The 18,190-nt window shown below is 40.9% G+C and overlaps 1 protein-coding gene across 1 annotated transcript in view; it reads left to right on the top strand.

The window, feature by feature from the left end:
• Window positions 1–18,190, top strand: part of LOC122549483 (uncharacterized protein C18orf63-like) — an 81,074-nt gene that overhangs the window by 19,155 nt on the left and 43,729 nt on the right. Inside the window, exons 3-5 of the mRNA XM_043689343.1 lie at window positions 3,500–3,611; window positions 5,222–5,263; window positions 14,336–14,412. Of these exons, the coding sequence (XP_043545278.1) occupies window positions 3,500–3,611; window positions 5,222–5,263; window positions 14,336–14,412 (231 nt within the window). The remainder of the gene's footprint in view (window positions 1–3,499; window positions 3,612–5,221; window positions 5,264–14,335; window positions 14,413–18,190) is intronic.

Genomic DNA, 18,190 nt, shown 5'->3' with positions numbered 1-18,190 from the left:
CTCGGTCCACCCCATGCCCCTTCCAGTTCTCGGTCCGCCCTGACACACCTTTCGACCACCTCTAGGACAGCCTCAAAGGGTTAATTTTTTTTTTTATTTTTTTTTCCCTGTTTATATTTTTTTTTTTTATTGAACAAGTTACAAAACAGTTTACAAAAAACATTGACAGCTGTACACGAAAGACAGCAGTTTTACAAGGGAGGGGAGCAGCAAAGCTAGGCCCCGAACCCTACCGTTCAACCATTTTACAGGGAGGAGGACAAACCTCAAATCCCAGTTCCACGTGTGACAAGACAATGACAATGACATTTATACATTAGACAATACCGTTACATACAAAAGTGCAGACAATACAGACCCAGCAAGCCCCCGCCCCTCCCACCTTCCGACCGCTCTAAGGCAAGCTCCCTGTTCTTATCTATCAGCCAGGACTCTCTGATTGGACCAGATTAACAGCACCAATTAGTGAATTCATATTCTGAGGTTCACCTGGCTGACCTCATTATAATCACTGCATTTACCACCGTTGGCTTCCCATGTTGTTATGTCACAATGGAGCAGTGTGCTGCAATCAAGCCCTGCTAGTCCCTGAGTAATTACAAGTTAACGATTTTACAACAGTGAAGAATCCACAAGTTACCTTTCTTTCTTGACAATATTTATTATTTATTGCAAACAACTAGTTTCTAATTATGATAAACAATTGTAATCATCAACATATAAGACTACGAGTTAAAAGTATAACATACTTCTTGAACTTTTCCTCTACACACCTGTGCAGACAGACAAAATAAAATGTGTATTACTGGGGATCCCCAGTGGAGGGCTCTCTACGCGGGAGTCCTTCCCCTTTCTCTCGGGGATCTGGGGTGGAGGGTGCTGCATGCAGCAGTCCCCTGCAACCGCAGATTGCGGTGGTTCACAGACTCCCAGCCCAACTGCTTGTTCTGTGGCGCTGTGGAGTCCGTGGACGTTTGCACTCCCTTTTTGATTTTCTTAAAAACCTTCTCCTCTGTTTTTGGTTGCACTTCAGTCCCACGCTCCTGATTTTTGGGCAGCCGGTACGGAGGAAGGAGGGCAGGTCTGAAGACCTCCTCGTGGGTCTGCTCCTGGGCCTAGCCAAACTGGCCATTAACAGGTCCAGGCAGCGGGCCGTGGAGGGGGTCGTTAGGGCCGACTGCCTGCTCCTCTTCCGCGGTTACGTTAGAGCCCGGGTGTCCTTGGAGAAGGAGCACGCGGTGTCCACCAACACCCTGGAGTTGTTCAGGGAGAGGTGGGCGCCGCAGGGAGAGGAGTGCATCATTTCTCCCTCCAACTCTATTTTGATTTAGTCCCTACCCTCCCCCTCACTGTTTTGATCACACAGCACTGTCCCTTGCTGTGAAGGGCAGTGTTTGTCACTGGCCACCCGCGTGTTTTCCTATCTTCCTGGTTGTGGAAATTGAATAAAGATTGGTGCACTTTGTGTCTTCCACTGTGCCTCCCACCTGCACACACACACCATGGGTGCTGGGGATAAAATAAGCACTACCGCACTTAGGTGGTAGTGTGGGGGTTAAAAAAGAAAGGGGAAGAAAAAAAAACAAACAGGAGAAAGGGCAGTAAAAAAAAAAATCCACAAGTTACCTTTCTTTCTTGACAATATTTATTATTTATTGCAAACAACTAGTTTCTAATTATGATAAACAATTGTAATCATCAACATATAAGACTACGAGTTAAAAGTATAACATACTTCTTGAACTTTTCCTCTACACACCTGTGCAGACAGACAAAATAAAATGTGTATTACTGGGGATCCCCAGTGGAGGGCTCTCTACGCGGGAGTCCTCCCCCTTTCTCTCGGGGATCTGGGGTGGAGGGTGCTGCACGCAGCAGTCCCCTGCAACCGCAGATTGCGGTGGTTCACGGACTCCCAGCCCAACTGCTTGTTCTGTGGCGCCGTGGAGTCCGTGGACCACGTGTATATTGGGTGTGGGCGTTTGCACTCACTTTTTGATTTTCTGAAAAACCTCCTCCTCTGCTTTTGGTTGCACTTCAGTCCCAGAATTTGAATAAAGATTCGTGCACTTTGTGTCTTTCACTGTGTCTCACACCTGCACACACACACACACCATGGGTGCTGGGGATAAAATAAGCACTACCGCACTTAGGTGGTAGAAAAAAAAGAAAAGTAAAAAAAGAAAGAGAGAAAAAATAAAATAAAACGTGTATTATGGGCAGATAAAGGTGGGATGGTGGTCCAGTGGACTCTTTTTCTCTCTCTCTCTCTGTCTCTCTGATGCTTCTTCATCTTCCCTTTTTGGAAATTTTCACTTGTTTTCAGGAGTGATCTCTAATTATTTAAAAAGTCACAGCGGCAGAAATTGAGAGGAGAGCAACTTGCTATCTCTAGGCTTCAGATGATATTTCACTGCAGAGCAAAAGCAGTTCCTTCCCTTCTGGAGGTCTGATGAATTCTCCCTCAATCATTTCTATTCACAAGCTGTTTAAGTACCTCTGAGCCAATCACACATATTTGTCAGCAGACAGGAGAACTTTGTCATTGATAACTGGTTGCTAATACAATAGACAATAGATGCAGGAGTAGGCCATTCTGCCCTTCGAGCCAGCACCACCATTCATTATGATCATGGCTGATCATTCTCAATCTAAAGAACAATCAGCTACTTATAGCCAGCCTAAATTCGCACACTGTTCCCAGTTCATCTGTAACTCAGCTTTTCAACCAACTGTTGTATAAACAGTATTTAGAATGAGTGTCTGATTACTTGCATTTACATAGTGCAGCAATCCTTCAACGATACTTTGCTTTCTAAATAGTCCTTTTCCCATTTCATTTCACAACCAAAAATACTGAAAAATAAAACAGTACAGTCTTTACAATCTCTCAACCCTCCAGTTCCAATCCTTCCATTGTCTGACCATACCCCATCCTCTGACCTAAATTCTCTCTCTGTCTAAATCTTTCACTGAACTTTTGTCTCACCTTCTTTAGTTGGTCTTTCTTTCTGCCACTTTAGTTTTACTCTCTGGAATTCTTCCCTCCAGGCTCTTTGCCTATTTTTCTGTCTCCTTATTGTTTTTCAGAAACTCCTCAAACTCTGAAACCCAATTTTTACTCAATTGTTCCTAATCTTTTCCTGGCTTTGCATGTTTTTCACGTGCCTATCCATGAAACTCCCTTAAGATTTTTTTTACATGTCAGAGAACTTATGCAGGTACACGTTTTGTTGATTGGGCAAAGTACTGAGACTTATTCAACACCCTTGGAAACATACCTCAGCATTCGGTCAAGTGCCTCCAGGGCAAGAATAAAAGGACAAAAACGTAGTGAGAACAATGTTTTTAAAACTAACCAATTTAATTAACTTCTCAAATCTTAATTGCCTTAAACTTCAAGTGCACTCAACACTTTGTGATGAATTGTGATTTGCATTTGACAACTTTGACAGCAGTTTCTGTTGAGATGATTATTACTGTTTCTCAATGATGACAGATGGATATTCCACAACGAGTGATTCCCACTGACCTGCAAATGTGCCTTTCCTATAGCCTGATAGCAAAGCTTGCTCCCAATTGGAACAAAGTAGGGCACTTATTGATTCACGGTAATTATCAAGAAATTAAATTATTTGGTACATTTGTTTACTCTTCATATTGAATTTGTTGAACGGGAAGTGATTTGAAGAACTAACCTGAATGAACAATTATGATAAATTTCTTGAAAAAATATAGTTGTGTTTTGATCAGCTTATTAAGAGTACTTTGATTTGTCACACTGACATGTGATATAGTGAATTAGAATTAGGTTTATTGTCATATAGCCAAGTACAGGGATACATGAATACAGTAAAAGTGTGCAAATCTGCCATTTTCAACACCATCTTAGGTACAAAGAAACCCAGGTACAAAATCTAGATATAACTTAGAAAAATAAAAAACTATAATTTAAAAAATTAGCCTTCAAAGTTGATTTAAAATATAGCACGTGCACTGTTATTTTTCCAACTTGTATCAAATAGACAAAAATTCCTTATTTATATACAGTAGCGCCTCACTTTACGAACTTAATCAGTTCCGGGACCCGGTTCGCGAACCAAAAAGTTCGCAAACTGAATCAATTTTTCCCATTGTTCGGATAGTGTAAGAATGCTTGGACGTAGCAACGAACGCTGTTTTCAGCGCACGCGCCAAAGACAACCTGAATGAGATCACACGGGGCCCGAGAGCTTTTGCGTTCAACAAGCGCGTAGCAAAGCAGAACAATGAAACCACGTGGTCGCACATGGGCTTTTTGCGGTCGTACCTTCGTTCGTACCTTGAACTTCATACGTACTTTGAAGCAAAACTTTACGTACAATCCTGTTCGTAAACCGATTTATTCATGAACGAGGTCATTCGTATGTCGAGGCGCTACTGTATATTATTCTCTTATAGATGGCAGTCATCCTGATGTTTTTATTTCGCCTTAAAGGCAATTATTACTTGGTTTTGTTGGTAAAGAACATTGAACCACATGGTTCAAAATTCTTTTAAAAGCCCACAGTTAATGTTTAGACATGAGTAACTCAAAAATTAATGGAGTTCAACTTTCCGGTTGTGTTCAGGAGTTTATTTTTCCACCTTGTAAATGTGCATCAATGACAAAGGCAGTGTGTTTCTATCAGTCATGATTTGGAGATGCCGGTGTTGGACTGGTGTGTACAAAGTTAAAAATCACACAACACCAGGTTATAGTCCAACAGGTTTAATTGGAAGCACACTAGCTTTCGGAGCGACGCTCCTTCATCAGGTGATTGTGTGACAATCACCTGATGAAGGAGCGTCCCTCCGAAAGCTAGTGTGCTTCCAATTAAACCTGTTGGACTATAACCTGGTGTTGTGTGATTTTTAACTTTGTTTCTATCAGTGAAGTGAATGTAAGAAGGGAAGAAAGCTGTTAAGTTTGCCATATTAGTTATACTCAGCTCAGATTCGGAGACAGACCAGAATTACAAATTTAATAGTGCCAAAATGGCATGCAACATCTACTTTTGTTCTGAAACTAGCTTGTAACTGTGAAAATTTATGTTTGAATAGCATTGTGGTGATCAAAAACAAATGTGCATTGATGGTAATAATTTTCAGTAAAACAATTGACAAGAAAACACACTTTATAGAATGTACTGATGCTGTTTTTTTGTGCAAGTGCAATAATTGTTTTTTGTTTGTAAATAAGGGAAAGATTTTTTGAGCAAAGCAGCAAAACAGAATGCAGTTGGTGAGTCAAATAGTTAATATGGAAACTTTTGAGCAAGTAAAAATTATTTGCAACCTAATCTCAGAATGGATAGTGTTGAACAATGCTGTATATTCAGGTCTTGGAACCTTGGAAAAAAATCAACTTTGTTAAAACTTCAAGATCAAAATGAGTTAAACCCAGTATTCTACAGGATTATATAGACTGCTGCAAAGAATCTGTACCCATCAGGCATCTTTGAAACTGATGCCCCATTAAACTGTGCAATCAGCTCATTTATGGCTTATTTGAACATGTAGATATTTTCAAATCATCCTGTACAGCGATGTTGTAACACAGCTCTGGAATAGGTGAGACTTGAAATTGGGCCTCCTGGTATAGAGGTAGAGACACTACTACAGCACCACAAGAGTGGGAGAAAGTGAGGACTGCAGATGCTGGAGATCAGAGTCGAGAGTGTGATGCTGGAAAAGCATAGCAGGTCAGGCAGCATCTGAGGAACAGGAAAATTGATGTTATGGGCAAGAGTCCTGGTGAAGTTCACTTCAGACACACTTCAGACATGTTCTATGCCCTTGGAAAGCATTCTTTACAAAAAGAACATTTAAAGCTAAGTAGTAGGCGATGACACTTAAAGCATTTTAGTTGGAACTTGCACCATGTTAGGAAGTAAAATGTGCAGTAATATTCAATCAATGCACTATTTCACCTGTTTGATTTTCTTTCTTTCCATAGAGCTCAGTGGTTAAGAAAATTGGGTAATATGTATTACAGTCTCCTAAGACAGCAATAACTTCTGATTTAAAAAAAAATCAAAATTGTAATGACTGATAGGTGGGGTCATACACCAAGATTTTGAGTTATAAGACTTTTTCTAAACTTCAGGTAGGCTTTGAGCAATTTCAGCAATGGCAAAAAATGTTGGAAAAATATAATGAGAATGAAAAAAAATCAAATTTCTGATGTTGAGGATTTTGTTCCCCTTAAAGTGGAATGGTGACTTCTGAAATTTATGAAGAGAAGCAATTAGTTTCCATGCATTTGCATCTCATTAATAGTTAATGTTGCCACTTCTGCATTTTTTTGCTTACTTTCCTAGGAAGCTGGATGGCACTGCTTCATGACACAAAGATGTCCATGGTGCCAGAATCAAGAATATTTCGGAAAGAGTGCAGAATATTCTCAAAGGGGAGAGGGACCAGCAGGAAGTCATTGTACACGTTAGAACTAATGACATAGGAAGGCAAAAGGTTGGATTCTGAAGGAACAATATGGGACGTTAGGCAGGAATTTAAGAAAGAGGTCCTCAAGGGTGTAAATATCTGGATTACTGCCAGTGCTACGAGCTAGTGAGGGTAACAGTAGGAGAATAGAGCAGATGAATGTGTGCCTGAAGAGCTGGTGCAGACGAGAAAGCTTCATGTTTTTGGATCATTGGAATCTCTTCTGGGGTAAGAGGTGACCAGTATAAGAAGGACAGATTGCACCTGAATTGGAAGGAGACTAATATACGAGCAGGGAGATATGCTGGAACTGTTCGGGAGGATTTAAACAAATAAGGTGGAGGAGTAAGACCCAGAGGGACAGTGAGGAAAGAGAACATTCTGAGGCTGGTACAGTTGAGAAAAGGAGCAAGTCAAACAGTCAGGGCAGACAGGGACAAAACAGAGTGAGGAAGGACTGATAAATTAAACTGCATGAGGCTGAACAGAGAAGGCAGATGAACTCAGGACATGGTTAGCAACATGAGACTGGGATTTTATAGCAATTTCAGAAACATGGCTCAGGACTGACAGCTTAATGTTCCAGGATGTAAATGCTATCGGAAAGAAAGAAGGGTCAGGGGGTGTGGAGTCAAGAGAGGAGGGCGTATGGCGTTTTTGGCACGAAATAGCATTGAGGCTGTACTTGGGGAGCATATTCCTGGGAATATGTCCACGGAAGTTATTTGGATGGAACTGAAAAATATGAAAGGGATGATCACCTTATTGGGGATTGTACAAATATTCCCCAATAGTCAATGAGAAATTGAGAAACAAATTTGGAAGGAGATCTCTGTTATCTGTGAGAATATAGGGCGGTAATGGTAGGGGATTTTAACTTTACACATATTGACTGGGACTGCAATAGTATTAAGGATTTAGAAGGAAAGAAATTTGTTAAGTGTGTACAAGAACATTTTCTGATTCAGTAAGTGGATGCATGTACTAGAGAAGGTGCAAAACTTGACCTACTCTTGGGAAATTTTTCAGGGCACATGACTGAGGTGTCAGTGTGGGAGCACTTGATCTTTCTGTGATCTTTCCTCCGGCATTTGTAGTGGTTTGAATCTGCCGCTTCCGGTTGCGGCAGATTCAAACCACTACAAATGCCGGAGGAAAGATCACAGAAGCGCTTCACAGGAGGCTCCCAAGCACTGAGGATGTCACCTAGACAGGGGACGAAACGTCTGCAACACAAATTCCCAGCTCGGCGAACAGAACCATAACAACGAGGTAAAGAGGCATAGAGATGCACAGCACGGAAACAAACCTTTCGTTCCAACTCGTCCATGCCAACCAGATATCCCAACTCAGTCTAGTCCCACCTGCCAGCACCTAGCCCATATCCCTCCAAATCCTTTCTATTCATATACCCATCTAGATGCCTTTTAAATGTTGCAATTGTACTAGCCTCCACCACTTCCTCTGGCAGCCAATTCCACACCCGCACCACCCTCTGCGTGAAACAGTTGCCCCTTAGGTCTCCTTCATATCTTTCCCCTCTCACCCTAAATTTATGCCCTGTAGATCTGGACTCCCCCACCCCAGGGACAAAATCTTGTCTATTTATCTTATCCATGCCCCTCATAATTTTGTAAATCTCTATAAGATCACCTCTCAGCCTCCAACGCTCCAGGGAAAACATAGTATGCATCAAGACATTATTTCAATGAGCTACATCACACTGCAACACCCAAGAACTACAAACAGCAGAAGAAAAATATCTATACAGTGTTTTCAAGAAAAACGCATACCCAATAAACACAATCCATCGATTCCTCAGAAATAAACCCAAACAAGGAGACACAATGCAACCAAAAACTATAGCCGCATGACCTTACAGCGAAGACATTATCAGAAATGACTTCCAGATTACTCAGACCCCTTGGCATTATGGTAGCCCACAAACCTACCAATGCCATTAAACAGCGACTAATGAACCTCCAAGCTCCATTAGATAATACCAGCAAAACTAACGTCATTTTCAAGATATCATGCAAGAACTGTTTAAAAAATAAACTACATTAGACAAACAAGCAGGAAACTTGCCACCAGGATACATGAACACCAACTAGCTACCAAAAGATTATCACTAGTTTCCATACACATAGACAAAGAAGGACACTGCTTTGACTCGGACAACACACACATTCAAGGACAGCCGAAACAAAGACGCACATGATAATTCTTAGAGGCATGGCATTCTAAGCAGAACTCCATCAATAGCCACATCGATTTAGATCCCATCTCCCTTCCCTTGGGAAACAAAACAGAACTGGAAATGATATCATTAACCTTAAGAAACCAAGACATATATGTAGAGAGGCTGGACATACCACCAGTGCTTCACCAGAGACTCGCACCAATGATGTTACCTAGTCATGATGACGCAACATCGGAAAACAAACCTTCCAGCTCAGTGAGCTAACTTACATAATTGTCATCAACCTAAGCTACAAATCTTTTCAAAAATCGCTAAGGGTATGTTACTGTTCGAGTGAATGGCAAGACTGGTAGATGTAGGAAATGCTGGATGACAGGAGAAATTGAGGTTTTGGTCAAGAAAAAGACGGAAGCTTATGTCGGGTTTAGACAGCAAAGATTGAGTGAATCCTTAGAAAAGTATAAATGCAGGAGCTATATATATATATATATATATTTATATAAGAGGGCAAAAAGGGGACGTGAGATAGCTTTGGCAAATAGGGCTAAGGACAATCCAAAGGGATTTTACAAATACATTAAGGATAAGAGGTTAACTAGGGAGACAACAGCGTCCCTAAAGATCAGCAAGGCAGCCTATGTGTGGAACCGCAGGAAATGGGAGAGATACTAAACAAGTATTTTGCATCAATGTTTACTCTGGAGATTGTCATGGAAGATAATAGAATGTGGGGAAATAGATGGTAGTTTACATGAATTTCAATAAGTCTTTTGCCAAGGTCCCTGGAAAACTAAAGAAAGTAAAAGCGTATGGAATCCAGGGTAACTTGGTAAGTTTGATCTAAAATTGGCTTAATGGTAAAAGAGGGTCCCTTTTGTGGAACTGGAGCCCAGCGTGCATTGGGGTACCACGAGGATCAGTGCTGTATCCCTCATTTATGATATTCATAAATGATGTACAGGGGGAATGATAAGCAAGCTTGTGAATGACACAGCAATATACTAAATGGTTGACATTGAGGACCCTGATAGATGTGAAGTAATGCACTTTGGAAGATGGAACAGGAAAAGGGAGTACTGAATGAATGACAAGACAATAGGAAGCTCAGGAAAAATGCAATCCAGGGATGCTAACAGATCCCTGAAGGTAGCAGAACGTAGGGTAGTTTAGAAGGCAGAGGGAATGGTACTTTTATCAGTTGGGGCAAAGATTATAAGAGCAAAGAGATTATGTTGGAGCGATACAGAACTTTTGTTAGGCCACAGCTAGAGGATTATGTGCAGTTTTGGTCACCACACTAAAGCAAGGATGTGATTGCACTGGCAAGGGTGCAAAGGACATTCACCAAGATGTTGCCTGGGATAGAGCATTTCAGCTATTGAGAGACTAGATGAGCTTCGGGTTGTTTTCTTTGGAGCAGGGAAGGTTGAGGGGTGTACAAGACTGAGGGACATGGACAGGATGAATAGAATACAGTTGTTCCCGTTAGTCAAAGCATGAATAACAAGGAGCATCATTGTAAAGAGAAAGGTAAGAGGTTTAGAGTGGATTTGCGGAAAAGCATTATCACCCAGAGGGTGGTGGTGATCTGGATTGCAAAGCTCGATAGGATAATTGAAGTGGAAAATCTAGCACCCTTTAAAATGTACTTGAATGAGCACTTGTGTCATAACATTCAAGGCTATGGGCCAATTGCGAGAGGATAAACCAGCATGCTAAAGATCCCTAAAAAACACAAAGAAGATTGACTAGAACCCGAATATACTGGCCAGCATTAGTTATAGCTGTTGAAAACACAAGGCAGGCACAAACCAACAATGTCCCAGCCATCTGTGCCTTCTATCGGAGCAGGACTTATGCTCAGAAGGAATGGCCATCCCTTCCTGATGCCCATCAAGGTCCCAACTACCCTGAATTGTTTTGTCAGTGGCTCATTCCAAGGAAAAACTGGGGACAAAATGTATCTGGGAATTCAAAGATGCCATTTTCTGCTGATTAAACCGTTTTAAAACCTCCTCTCCCTCTACTCATAATGAGAACAAATCAATCACTCACTAGCTTCTTAGAGAAGCAGAGCATGAAAGACTGCCTTGAGAGAGCACTGCCACCAACCTACAGAGTTAACAGAAATAACTTCCCCTTCATCTGTGTCCAGTTTATCCGTGATCATAGGTTATTGATTCTGGAGATGTACACCAGTTATCCTGGGATTGCCTCCTTTTCACTTTGCCATCATTGGTTGGTCTTTAGCATTTCACACTTCGTGTAGTTTGGTAAATAGTACTGAAATGCTTGAGTGTCTGGTAGCACAGTGTTTAACCTGAAAGCTTTGTACAGCTTTTCTCAGCAAACTGCTGATATATGAGGAAGAATGGCAATGCAATCTTTCTAATTTACACCTTCCCAACCTTAAATGGTAATGTCTGCCCTTGAGAAGCTGAAAGAAAGATCGTGACATTGTCTGCTGTGATTTGTGGAATCATTGTTGATTCTGATTTCTCACTCGTAGGGTGTGTATATCAGTAAATGATAAATGCAGGACACATCCTATCACAATCCCTGCACACAGCTTGTATCCTCAGTGTTGTCTGTCTTCAAGTGCTGTGCCTTGGCTGCAGTCATTGACTTGATGGCTCAGGGATCTGTGATGCTGAAGCTTCCTCAGTCAAGTAGTCAGCTTGTTGGAAATGAGCAATGTTTGTCCATTACAATCAATTTCATCCTTGGGATATCTGAAGAGAATGCTCAAATGTCAAATGAATGTGACTTTAGTAGTTCTGAAAGCTACAAAGAAATTTGAGCAGACATTTAAAGAGTATCAATGAACATGTTATTTACAATGATCATGCCACCTTAGTAAGTTTCTTTCTTTTCCTTTCCCTTCCACTAAGTCAGAATGCAATTTCAAAGTCTACACCCAAGGTAGAGGGAGCATATCTTATAGTTGGCTCTGTGGCTGAGAAGACTTGGCTGAATATTCCCAGCACATTTGAGTCTAGAGTGCCCTAGCCTGAGTATCCTGCCCAGGGTCAGACTCACTCTTCTTGAACAAAAACAGAAGTTGCTGGAAAAGTTCAGCAAGTTTGGCAGCATCTGTGAAGAGAAATCAAAATTAAACTTTCGGATCCAGTGACGTTCCTCAGAACATTTTCTTGACTAGGACTTCTTGCAGGCCTTAGCAACACCAGCAAGAGAAAGTGAAGGGGCCAGGTATGTTTGGAGTATCACAAGAGTGGGAGCGCTGTGCATGGCTTGTCCTGCTGTCAGTATGCTGCCTTCCTGAAACAAAGGGCATTTGGAGTAAAGTTGAGGTCCCTCGGCCCCCCTCTCGATCTACTATTGATACTGAGCACTAGTAGCTATAGTGATGGAGTGCAGATCTGTGCACATATCTGGCAGACACTTAAGTGTGCTGGATCTTGGTCTCCATCTCCAAGAATAAGTTACTGGGACAAAAGCACAGTATGATGAAACTCATGTCCTTGGTTGGACATGGCAATCTTGGAGTTCCCAGCTACAATATTTTCTGCTCATGCAAAATGTGGAACCTAATATTTGTCCCTACACTGCCCGTCTTGGCCTAGTTATGAGAGATATTTGCTGCAAGTATGATGGAAGTAGACGCGAGAGGCAGTACTGTTGATGCATTAACAGGAGAGGTAGTGATGTGACCTCAGTGAGTGAGTGGGAAGTACATGTGTAGCTAAGGTTGGGAGGATGAGGTAGGTAACAGTCATTGAAAGGACATACAGCATGAGCCGGTGAGAGTTGTAAGGCATGAGCCTTTGTGAGAGATATGTGACTGTCAGAGGAGCAGTGAGTAATGGTTGCCCTGTGAGAATAAGGTAGCATAGACCTGTGTTTCTGGCCACAGAAGATCATTAACCTTCCAATACTGCTGTGTTTTGGGTTTGACTCTGGAGGTTGCATTGGCCCAGATTGCTATCTCTGTCCAAGCTGGCTATTCTGATGGTGCAGTTTCCTCAGGCAATCTTGGAGGGAACAACACTGTCCTTCTTTCAACTACACCATCTATCAGATTCTCAAGATTCTGGAGACGCTATGTGCAATCTGGCCTTCCTGCACCATTTACTGATATCAATCAGTTGAACATTACAGTGTTTCATGTAATGGCTTGCATTGTCTGAAGCACTCTAGGGCTGGGGTTTAAATATTACCCCATTGCCATGAAGGTTACAAAGTCCTAGTAGCGTCAAGCACATCAAGTGCTCCTGCTCTATGATTGCATGAGCTGGTCACAGTGGAGGCTGACTGCATAATTAGTGAGCTGAAGAGCTGATGAGAAAAGTTGAGATGAACCATGGCAGATTGCTATCCCAGACATGACACATTGCCATAAAATTGGGAAAATTCAGCTGAAAGAAACTAAAAGCAATATTGTTTTAACATCATTTGGTAGACAACTTAAACTCTAATACAAAAATTATCCCCATTTAACTTTCAAAAAAGCTACTTACCTTCTGCTGCAGCCATACTTTACATTGTCCCTTATATGGACACAGTTCTCCCAGAACCAATCCAGATGTTTTCTGCTTCTGATGACCTGTTTCCATTTTCTTTTCCCAACTAGGTAGCTTCTAACTCCAGGACTGACTTTCACATTGAAGGTTACCCTGGAGATTCCTTCTTCTAGACAAAGATAGGTGAATCTTACAGCCTTGTTAAGATCTCACAAACCTGTTCTCAAAATCGGAATGGAAGCTGCACCATCCTGCAGATGTGTAAAGGAAACATCAGATGCAAGACTGAGGTTATCTTAGAAAACTAAAACCCAGTAAAACAATTGTTGTATCTACTTTATCTTCTGGGAACATGAATTGTGCCAAGTTTGCATCCAGGTACTAGTTAGCTTTCCTGCAGACCCCAACTACATCTACATTGGACAATTTAAATTATAACCACTTATACGATCTGATGTTCATAATGCCTCCCTGCGGTACATGGACACTAACAATCCACCTACAGCCTATTTTCCCTAATTTTGGTGGGTGTGTGGACCTTATGCAGAATTCGATGGATTGGTATGCATAGATCCTCTGAACAGCTGAATGCGTGCACAGCTTTCAGAGAACCCACAGCTAAGACTGATAATACTGTTGTTGTTAACTGGTGTGAATATCTGGTTCATTATTCCAACCAGCCCAAGCCATCCTTTAACTTTTCACAATGAAACCACCTCAGCTTGTTGTTGAGCAGACTCCTGAGCAAACCATGTGAATCACTTTGTTCCACCATTTTGCCTTAAATTAAAGAGCTAAGTCCTAGAACATAGTAATTTTATAAATATTGTATTTGTAAAAGTATAACTGACATTAGAATCATTTATTTTGTACCCTTTGCTAACATTCCCATCTTAATTTGTACATTTATTTTGTACTTTCATTGTGCGTTTGACACCTTGAAGAGAGTGGCACACTCATGTTTTACATAGGTTCCTTGAAATTCTATTGCTGACTTTTGTCAGATATATATTTAGTAAGTTACTGATTTTTAACAATCAGAATCCAAAATACTTGTGAATTGAAATTGCATTTATTTCAAAATAATTGAACATGTTATTAAAGTGTCAAACGTTTTCAATGGTTCATTGATTAATGAGTTATAACAGTAATTTAATCATTGGTGCAATGGACTTCTTAATTACAGTTTTGGAGTTGAATGTCTCAGAGACCCAGTTGTGTATTAGTGTGGAAGCGTCCACTATTCGACTGTCTCTCGCAAAGGTATTACTAGTCTTTTTTTCTCTTTTAAGTTTTTGACATTTTTTTAGAATGTCATGGAGTTTTTAATCCCCTCTTGAGTATTTGTAATATGTATTTTCTCCGAGTAGAATAGGTAACTTAAATCAAGCACGAGGTGAAATTGTGGCGATGACCTCGAATCCTAAGAATTACGAGGCAATAAAAGATCGAGGTTCAGCTCGTTTGCCTTCTATGACTTTTGATAGCTAGTCTAGAGCATCAACTGAGTTCTTGATGAATCCTTGCATTCTCTATCATTTGGTCTGCAATGGACCAAGCCATGAACTAAGAAAACCTCCAGTGATGGAAAGTATTAGAAATCGTAGGTTCAAGCCACCTGTCTGTTCCAAACATGCTGTATCTCAAATTATTCTGTATATTGGCACAACAGTAAATTTCAGATTAAACATAAATGTGTATATATATTTACAATCTATATGGGAAACTATAAAGCAAAATAACCAAGTTTACCAAATGACTCAAAAAAATTAATGAATTTTTAATTTTTATAAGTTTTATTCTAATAAATATAGAAATCATGGATTAAGAGGGAAATCATAGTTGGTATGAACTGTGTTACACATGGAGTAGTAGATTCGAAAATATCAATCTCAAAATTACAAGGACTCAAAACTGACCTTTACATGGAGTGTAGTGCTTGTCCCTAAATACAGCAGGGATTCTACTGCTTTGTTATTGTCGTCCTGAAGCAGTGAACCTACAGCAGGAGTTCTGTGTCCATGTAACTTCCATATGTTAACTCAGTTTCTGTTGTTAATGCCTGCAGATCAAATGGGGGAAAACGAGTATTTAATTTCATCTAAAAATGATAAGTAATCCATTTGCAAATGATTAATGTGTTGCAATAAAGGTCAACATGTTATTGCCTTCTATTTGCATGATTTCTGCTCTCGCTATACCATTTTATACCATTTAAGAAATGTCTTTTGCTACTAACTAAATATCATCAATATTATGTTCCACTGTGATGTTGTTGCTCACTTGTTGTTATTTCTTTGCAAACTCTTTGTGTTCTCCTCACAATTTAATTTCGTTTTTTTAAACTCACTCGTGAATGTGGGTAGCATTGGTTGACTAGTGTGTTATGCCCATCCTTGTTGCCTGTGAGAAAGTAGTGGTGAGCAGCCTTCTTGAACTGCTGCAGTCAGTCCGCTTCTGCAGGTCGACCCACAAAACCCTGAGGGAGGGAATTCCAGGATTTTGATCCAGTGACACTGGAGGAACAGTAATATATTTCCAAGTCAGGATGATGAGTGATTTGGAGGGTAACTTGCAGGTGCTGGTGTTCCCATGTTTTGCCCTTGTCTTCCATCTGAAGCGGTCATGGGTTTGGAAGGTGCTTTCTCAGGATCTTGGGTGAATTTTTGCATTGTGTCTTGAAGATAGTACACACTGTTCTAAGCATCAGTGGTGAAGGGAATTGAATGCTTGGGAATGTGGTGCTAAACATGCAGGCTGCTTTGTCCTGGATGATGTAAAGCTTTTTGGGTGTTGTTGGAGCTGCAGCTATCCTGATGGTGGGGAAAATTTCATCACACTCCTGACTTGGGGCCTTGTAAATAGAAGTCAGGCTTTGGGGAGTCAGGAGCTAAGTTACTCACCACAGTATTATAGAATCAAAGAGATGTACAGCATAGAAACAGACTTTTCAGTCCAACTCGTCCATGCCGATCAGATATCCCAACCCAATCTAGATCCACCTGCCAGCACCTGGCCCATATCCTTCCAAACCCTTCCTATTCATATACCTGTCCAGATGCCTTTTAAATGTTGCAATTGTACTAGCCTCCACCACTTCCTCTGGCAGCTCATTCCATACACGTACTACCCTCTGCATGAAAAAGTTGTCCCCTCGGTCTCTTATATCTTTTCCCCCCTCACCCTAAACCTGATATTCTAGTTGACCCTAATCAAAATTTTAAGGGTTCAGTGTAATTTCCTTGCTTTGGTCCTCAATGCCTCAATTTCTGAAGCAGAAGCTTCCATATGCTTTCTAAAAACTGAAAGAACTGTGAATGCTGTAATTTCAAAACAAAAACAGAAATATTCAGCAGGACTGGCAATGTCTGTGGAGAGAAATCAGACTTAACGTTTCGGGTCGAGTGAACCTTCCTCAGAACTCTTCCTCTGTTTTTGTTTTGCTTCCATATACTTTGTTAACCATTCTCTCAATATAATCCACTTACCTTAATATGCATTCCTCTATTCCTGCACACATCTTAGAATTGTACAATTAAGTCTGCATTGCTTCTCTCTATCCCTTCTGCCAAATTGCATTTCATCACATCACACTTATCTGTATTAAATTCAATGTGCCATTTACCTGTCCATTCTGCTAGACAATCTATGCCTGTTGCAAACAGTATGAATCATCCCCACTGTTTGACACTCCTATAAGATTGGCACAATTAGAAACTTTTGAACTGTTTCTGAATATTTCAAGATACAAATCATTATTTACTGCAAAGAAAAGGTTCTAGAACTGACCCTTGGAAAACTGGACACAATTGTGAAAAAAAAACATTTACTGCAACTTATTGTTTCTGTCCTTAAGATACATTTTTGCAAAATCCAGTTGCACACTGGTTCTCTGAATCCATAAGCCTCAATTTTGTCAGCCAGATTTTTAAATACTACCTTGTCAAATATGTTGTAAAAACATCAACTGCATTCCATTCTTCAACCTTCTGTAATCAGAATGGACAAGTACTGATACGTCACCCGAGGGAGGATTGTAGCTGTTAAGGAGCAGTAAGATTTCCTTCCCAATGATTGAACCAAAGCCATTTAGTTTAATAGGGTATGGAGTCATTATTGAAGACTTCCCAGAACAATTTCCTTCCAAAGATTCACTTGTCCTTGCCAACCTCTTGTGTATCTCCACTGCCCGTTACGCCCAGTTAATAAAGATTAGTCTGATGGCTGGATAACTGTATCCATTACTGTATCAAGCTGTTGCTTCATTCATTTATGGAGCAATTCTTCCAACTTTACCATGAGCTCACATTAGGAGAATAAAAGAACTTCTGAACAAATTTGTTGCAGAAGCCTTATTACGATAGTATGGATGAAGAGTGACAATGGTATTTGTCATCGATATAAGGAACAGATCTTTGAAATTGTGTATGAATTAGATAGGATGGGGCCAACTGTTCTGCAGTACATCTTTGAAAACATCCTTATCCTTTTCATGTGATGGAAAGTTAATAAAGAATGTTAAAGAAAGACAACTCTCATCAAGCCAGCAGATAAAGGGGGTGCAGTGGTAGTCTTTGAGGAGAAAGTGAGGTCTGCAGATGCTGGAGATCAGAGATGGAAATGTGTTGCTGGAAAAGCGCAGCAGGTCAGGCAGCATCTAGGGAACAGGAGAATCGACGTTTCGGGCATTAGCCCTTCTTCAGGAATGAGGAAAGTTGGTCCAGCAGGCTAAGATAAAAGATAGGGAGGAGGGACTTGGGGGAGGGGCGTCGGAAATGGGTCTGAAGAGCTTCTGTGCAGAGGAGATGACCTGGGGGGTGCAGTGAGAGAGGGACTCACTGAAACCTTTGTAGAGGGAGAAAGAGAGCTCCTTCAAGGAAGGCATCCTTGTAAGAGGATTCGCAGTAGGTTGAAATCTTTGAGGAGAAAGTGAGGTCTGCAGATGCTGGAGATCAGAGATGGAAATGTGTTGCTGGAAAAGCGCAGCAGGTCAGGCAGCATCTAGGCAACAGGAGAATCGACGTTTCGGGCATTAGCCCAT

This window comes from Chiloscyllium plagiosum, chromosome 4 (assembly GCF_004010195.1).
Source record: "Chiloscyllium plagiosum isolate BGI_BamShark_2017 chromosome 4, ASM401019v2, whole genome shotgun sequence".
Lineage (NCBI taxonomy): Eukaryota > Metazoa > Chordata > Chondrichthyes > Orectolobiformes > Hemiscylliidae > Chiloscyllium > Chiloscyllium plagiosum.
The sequence above is the reverse complement of the archived record's forward strand: the minus strand, read 5'-3'. Positions and strand labels throughout refer to the sequence as shown.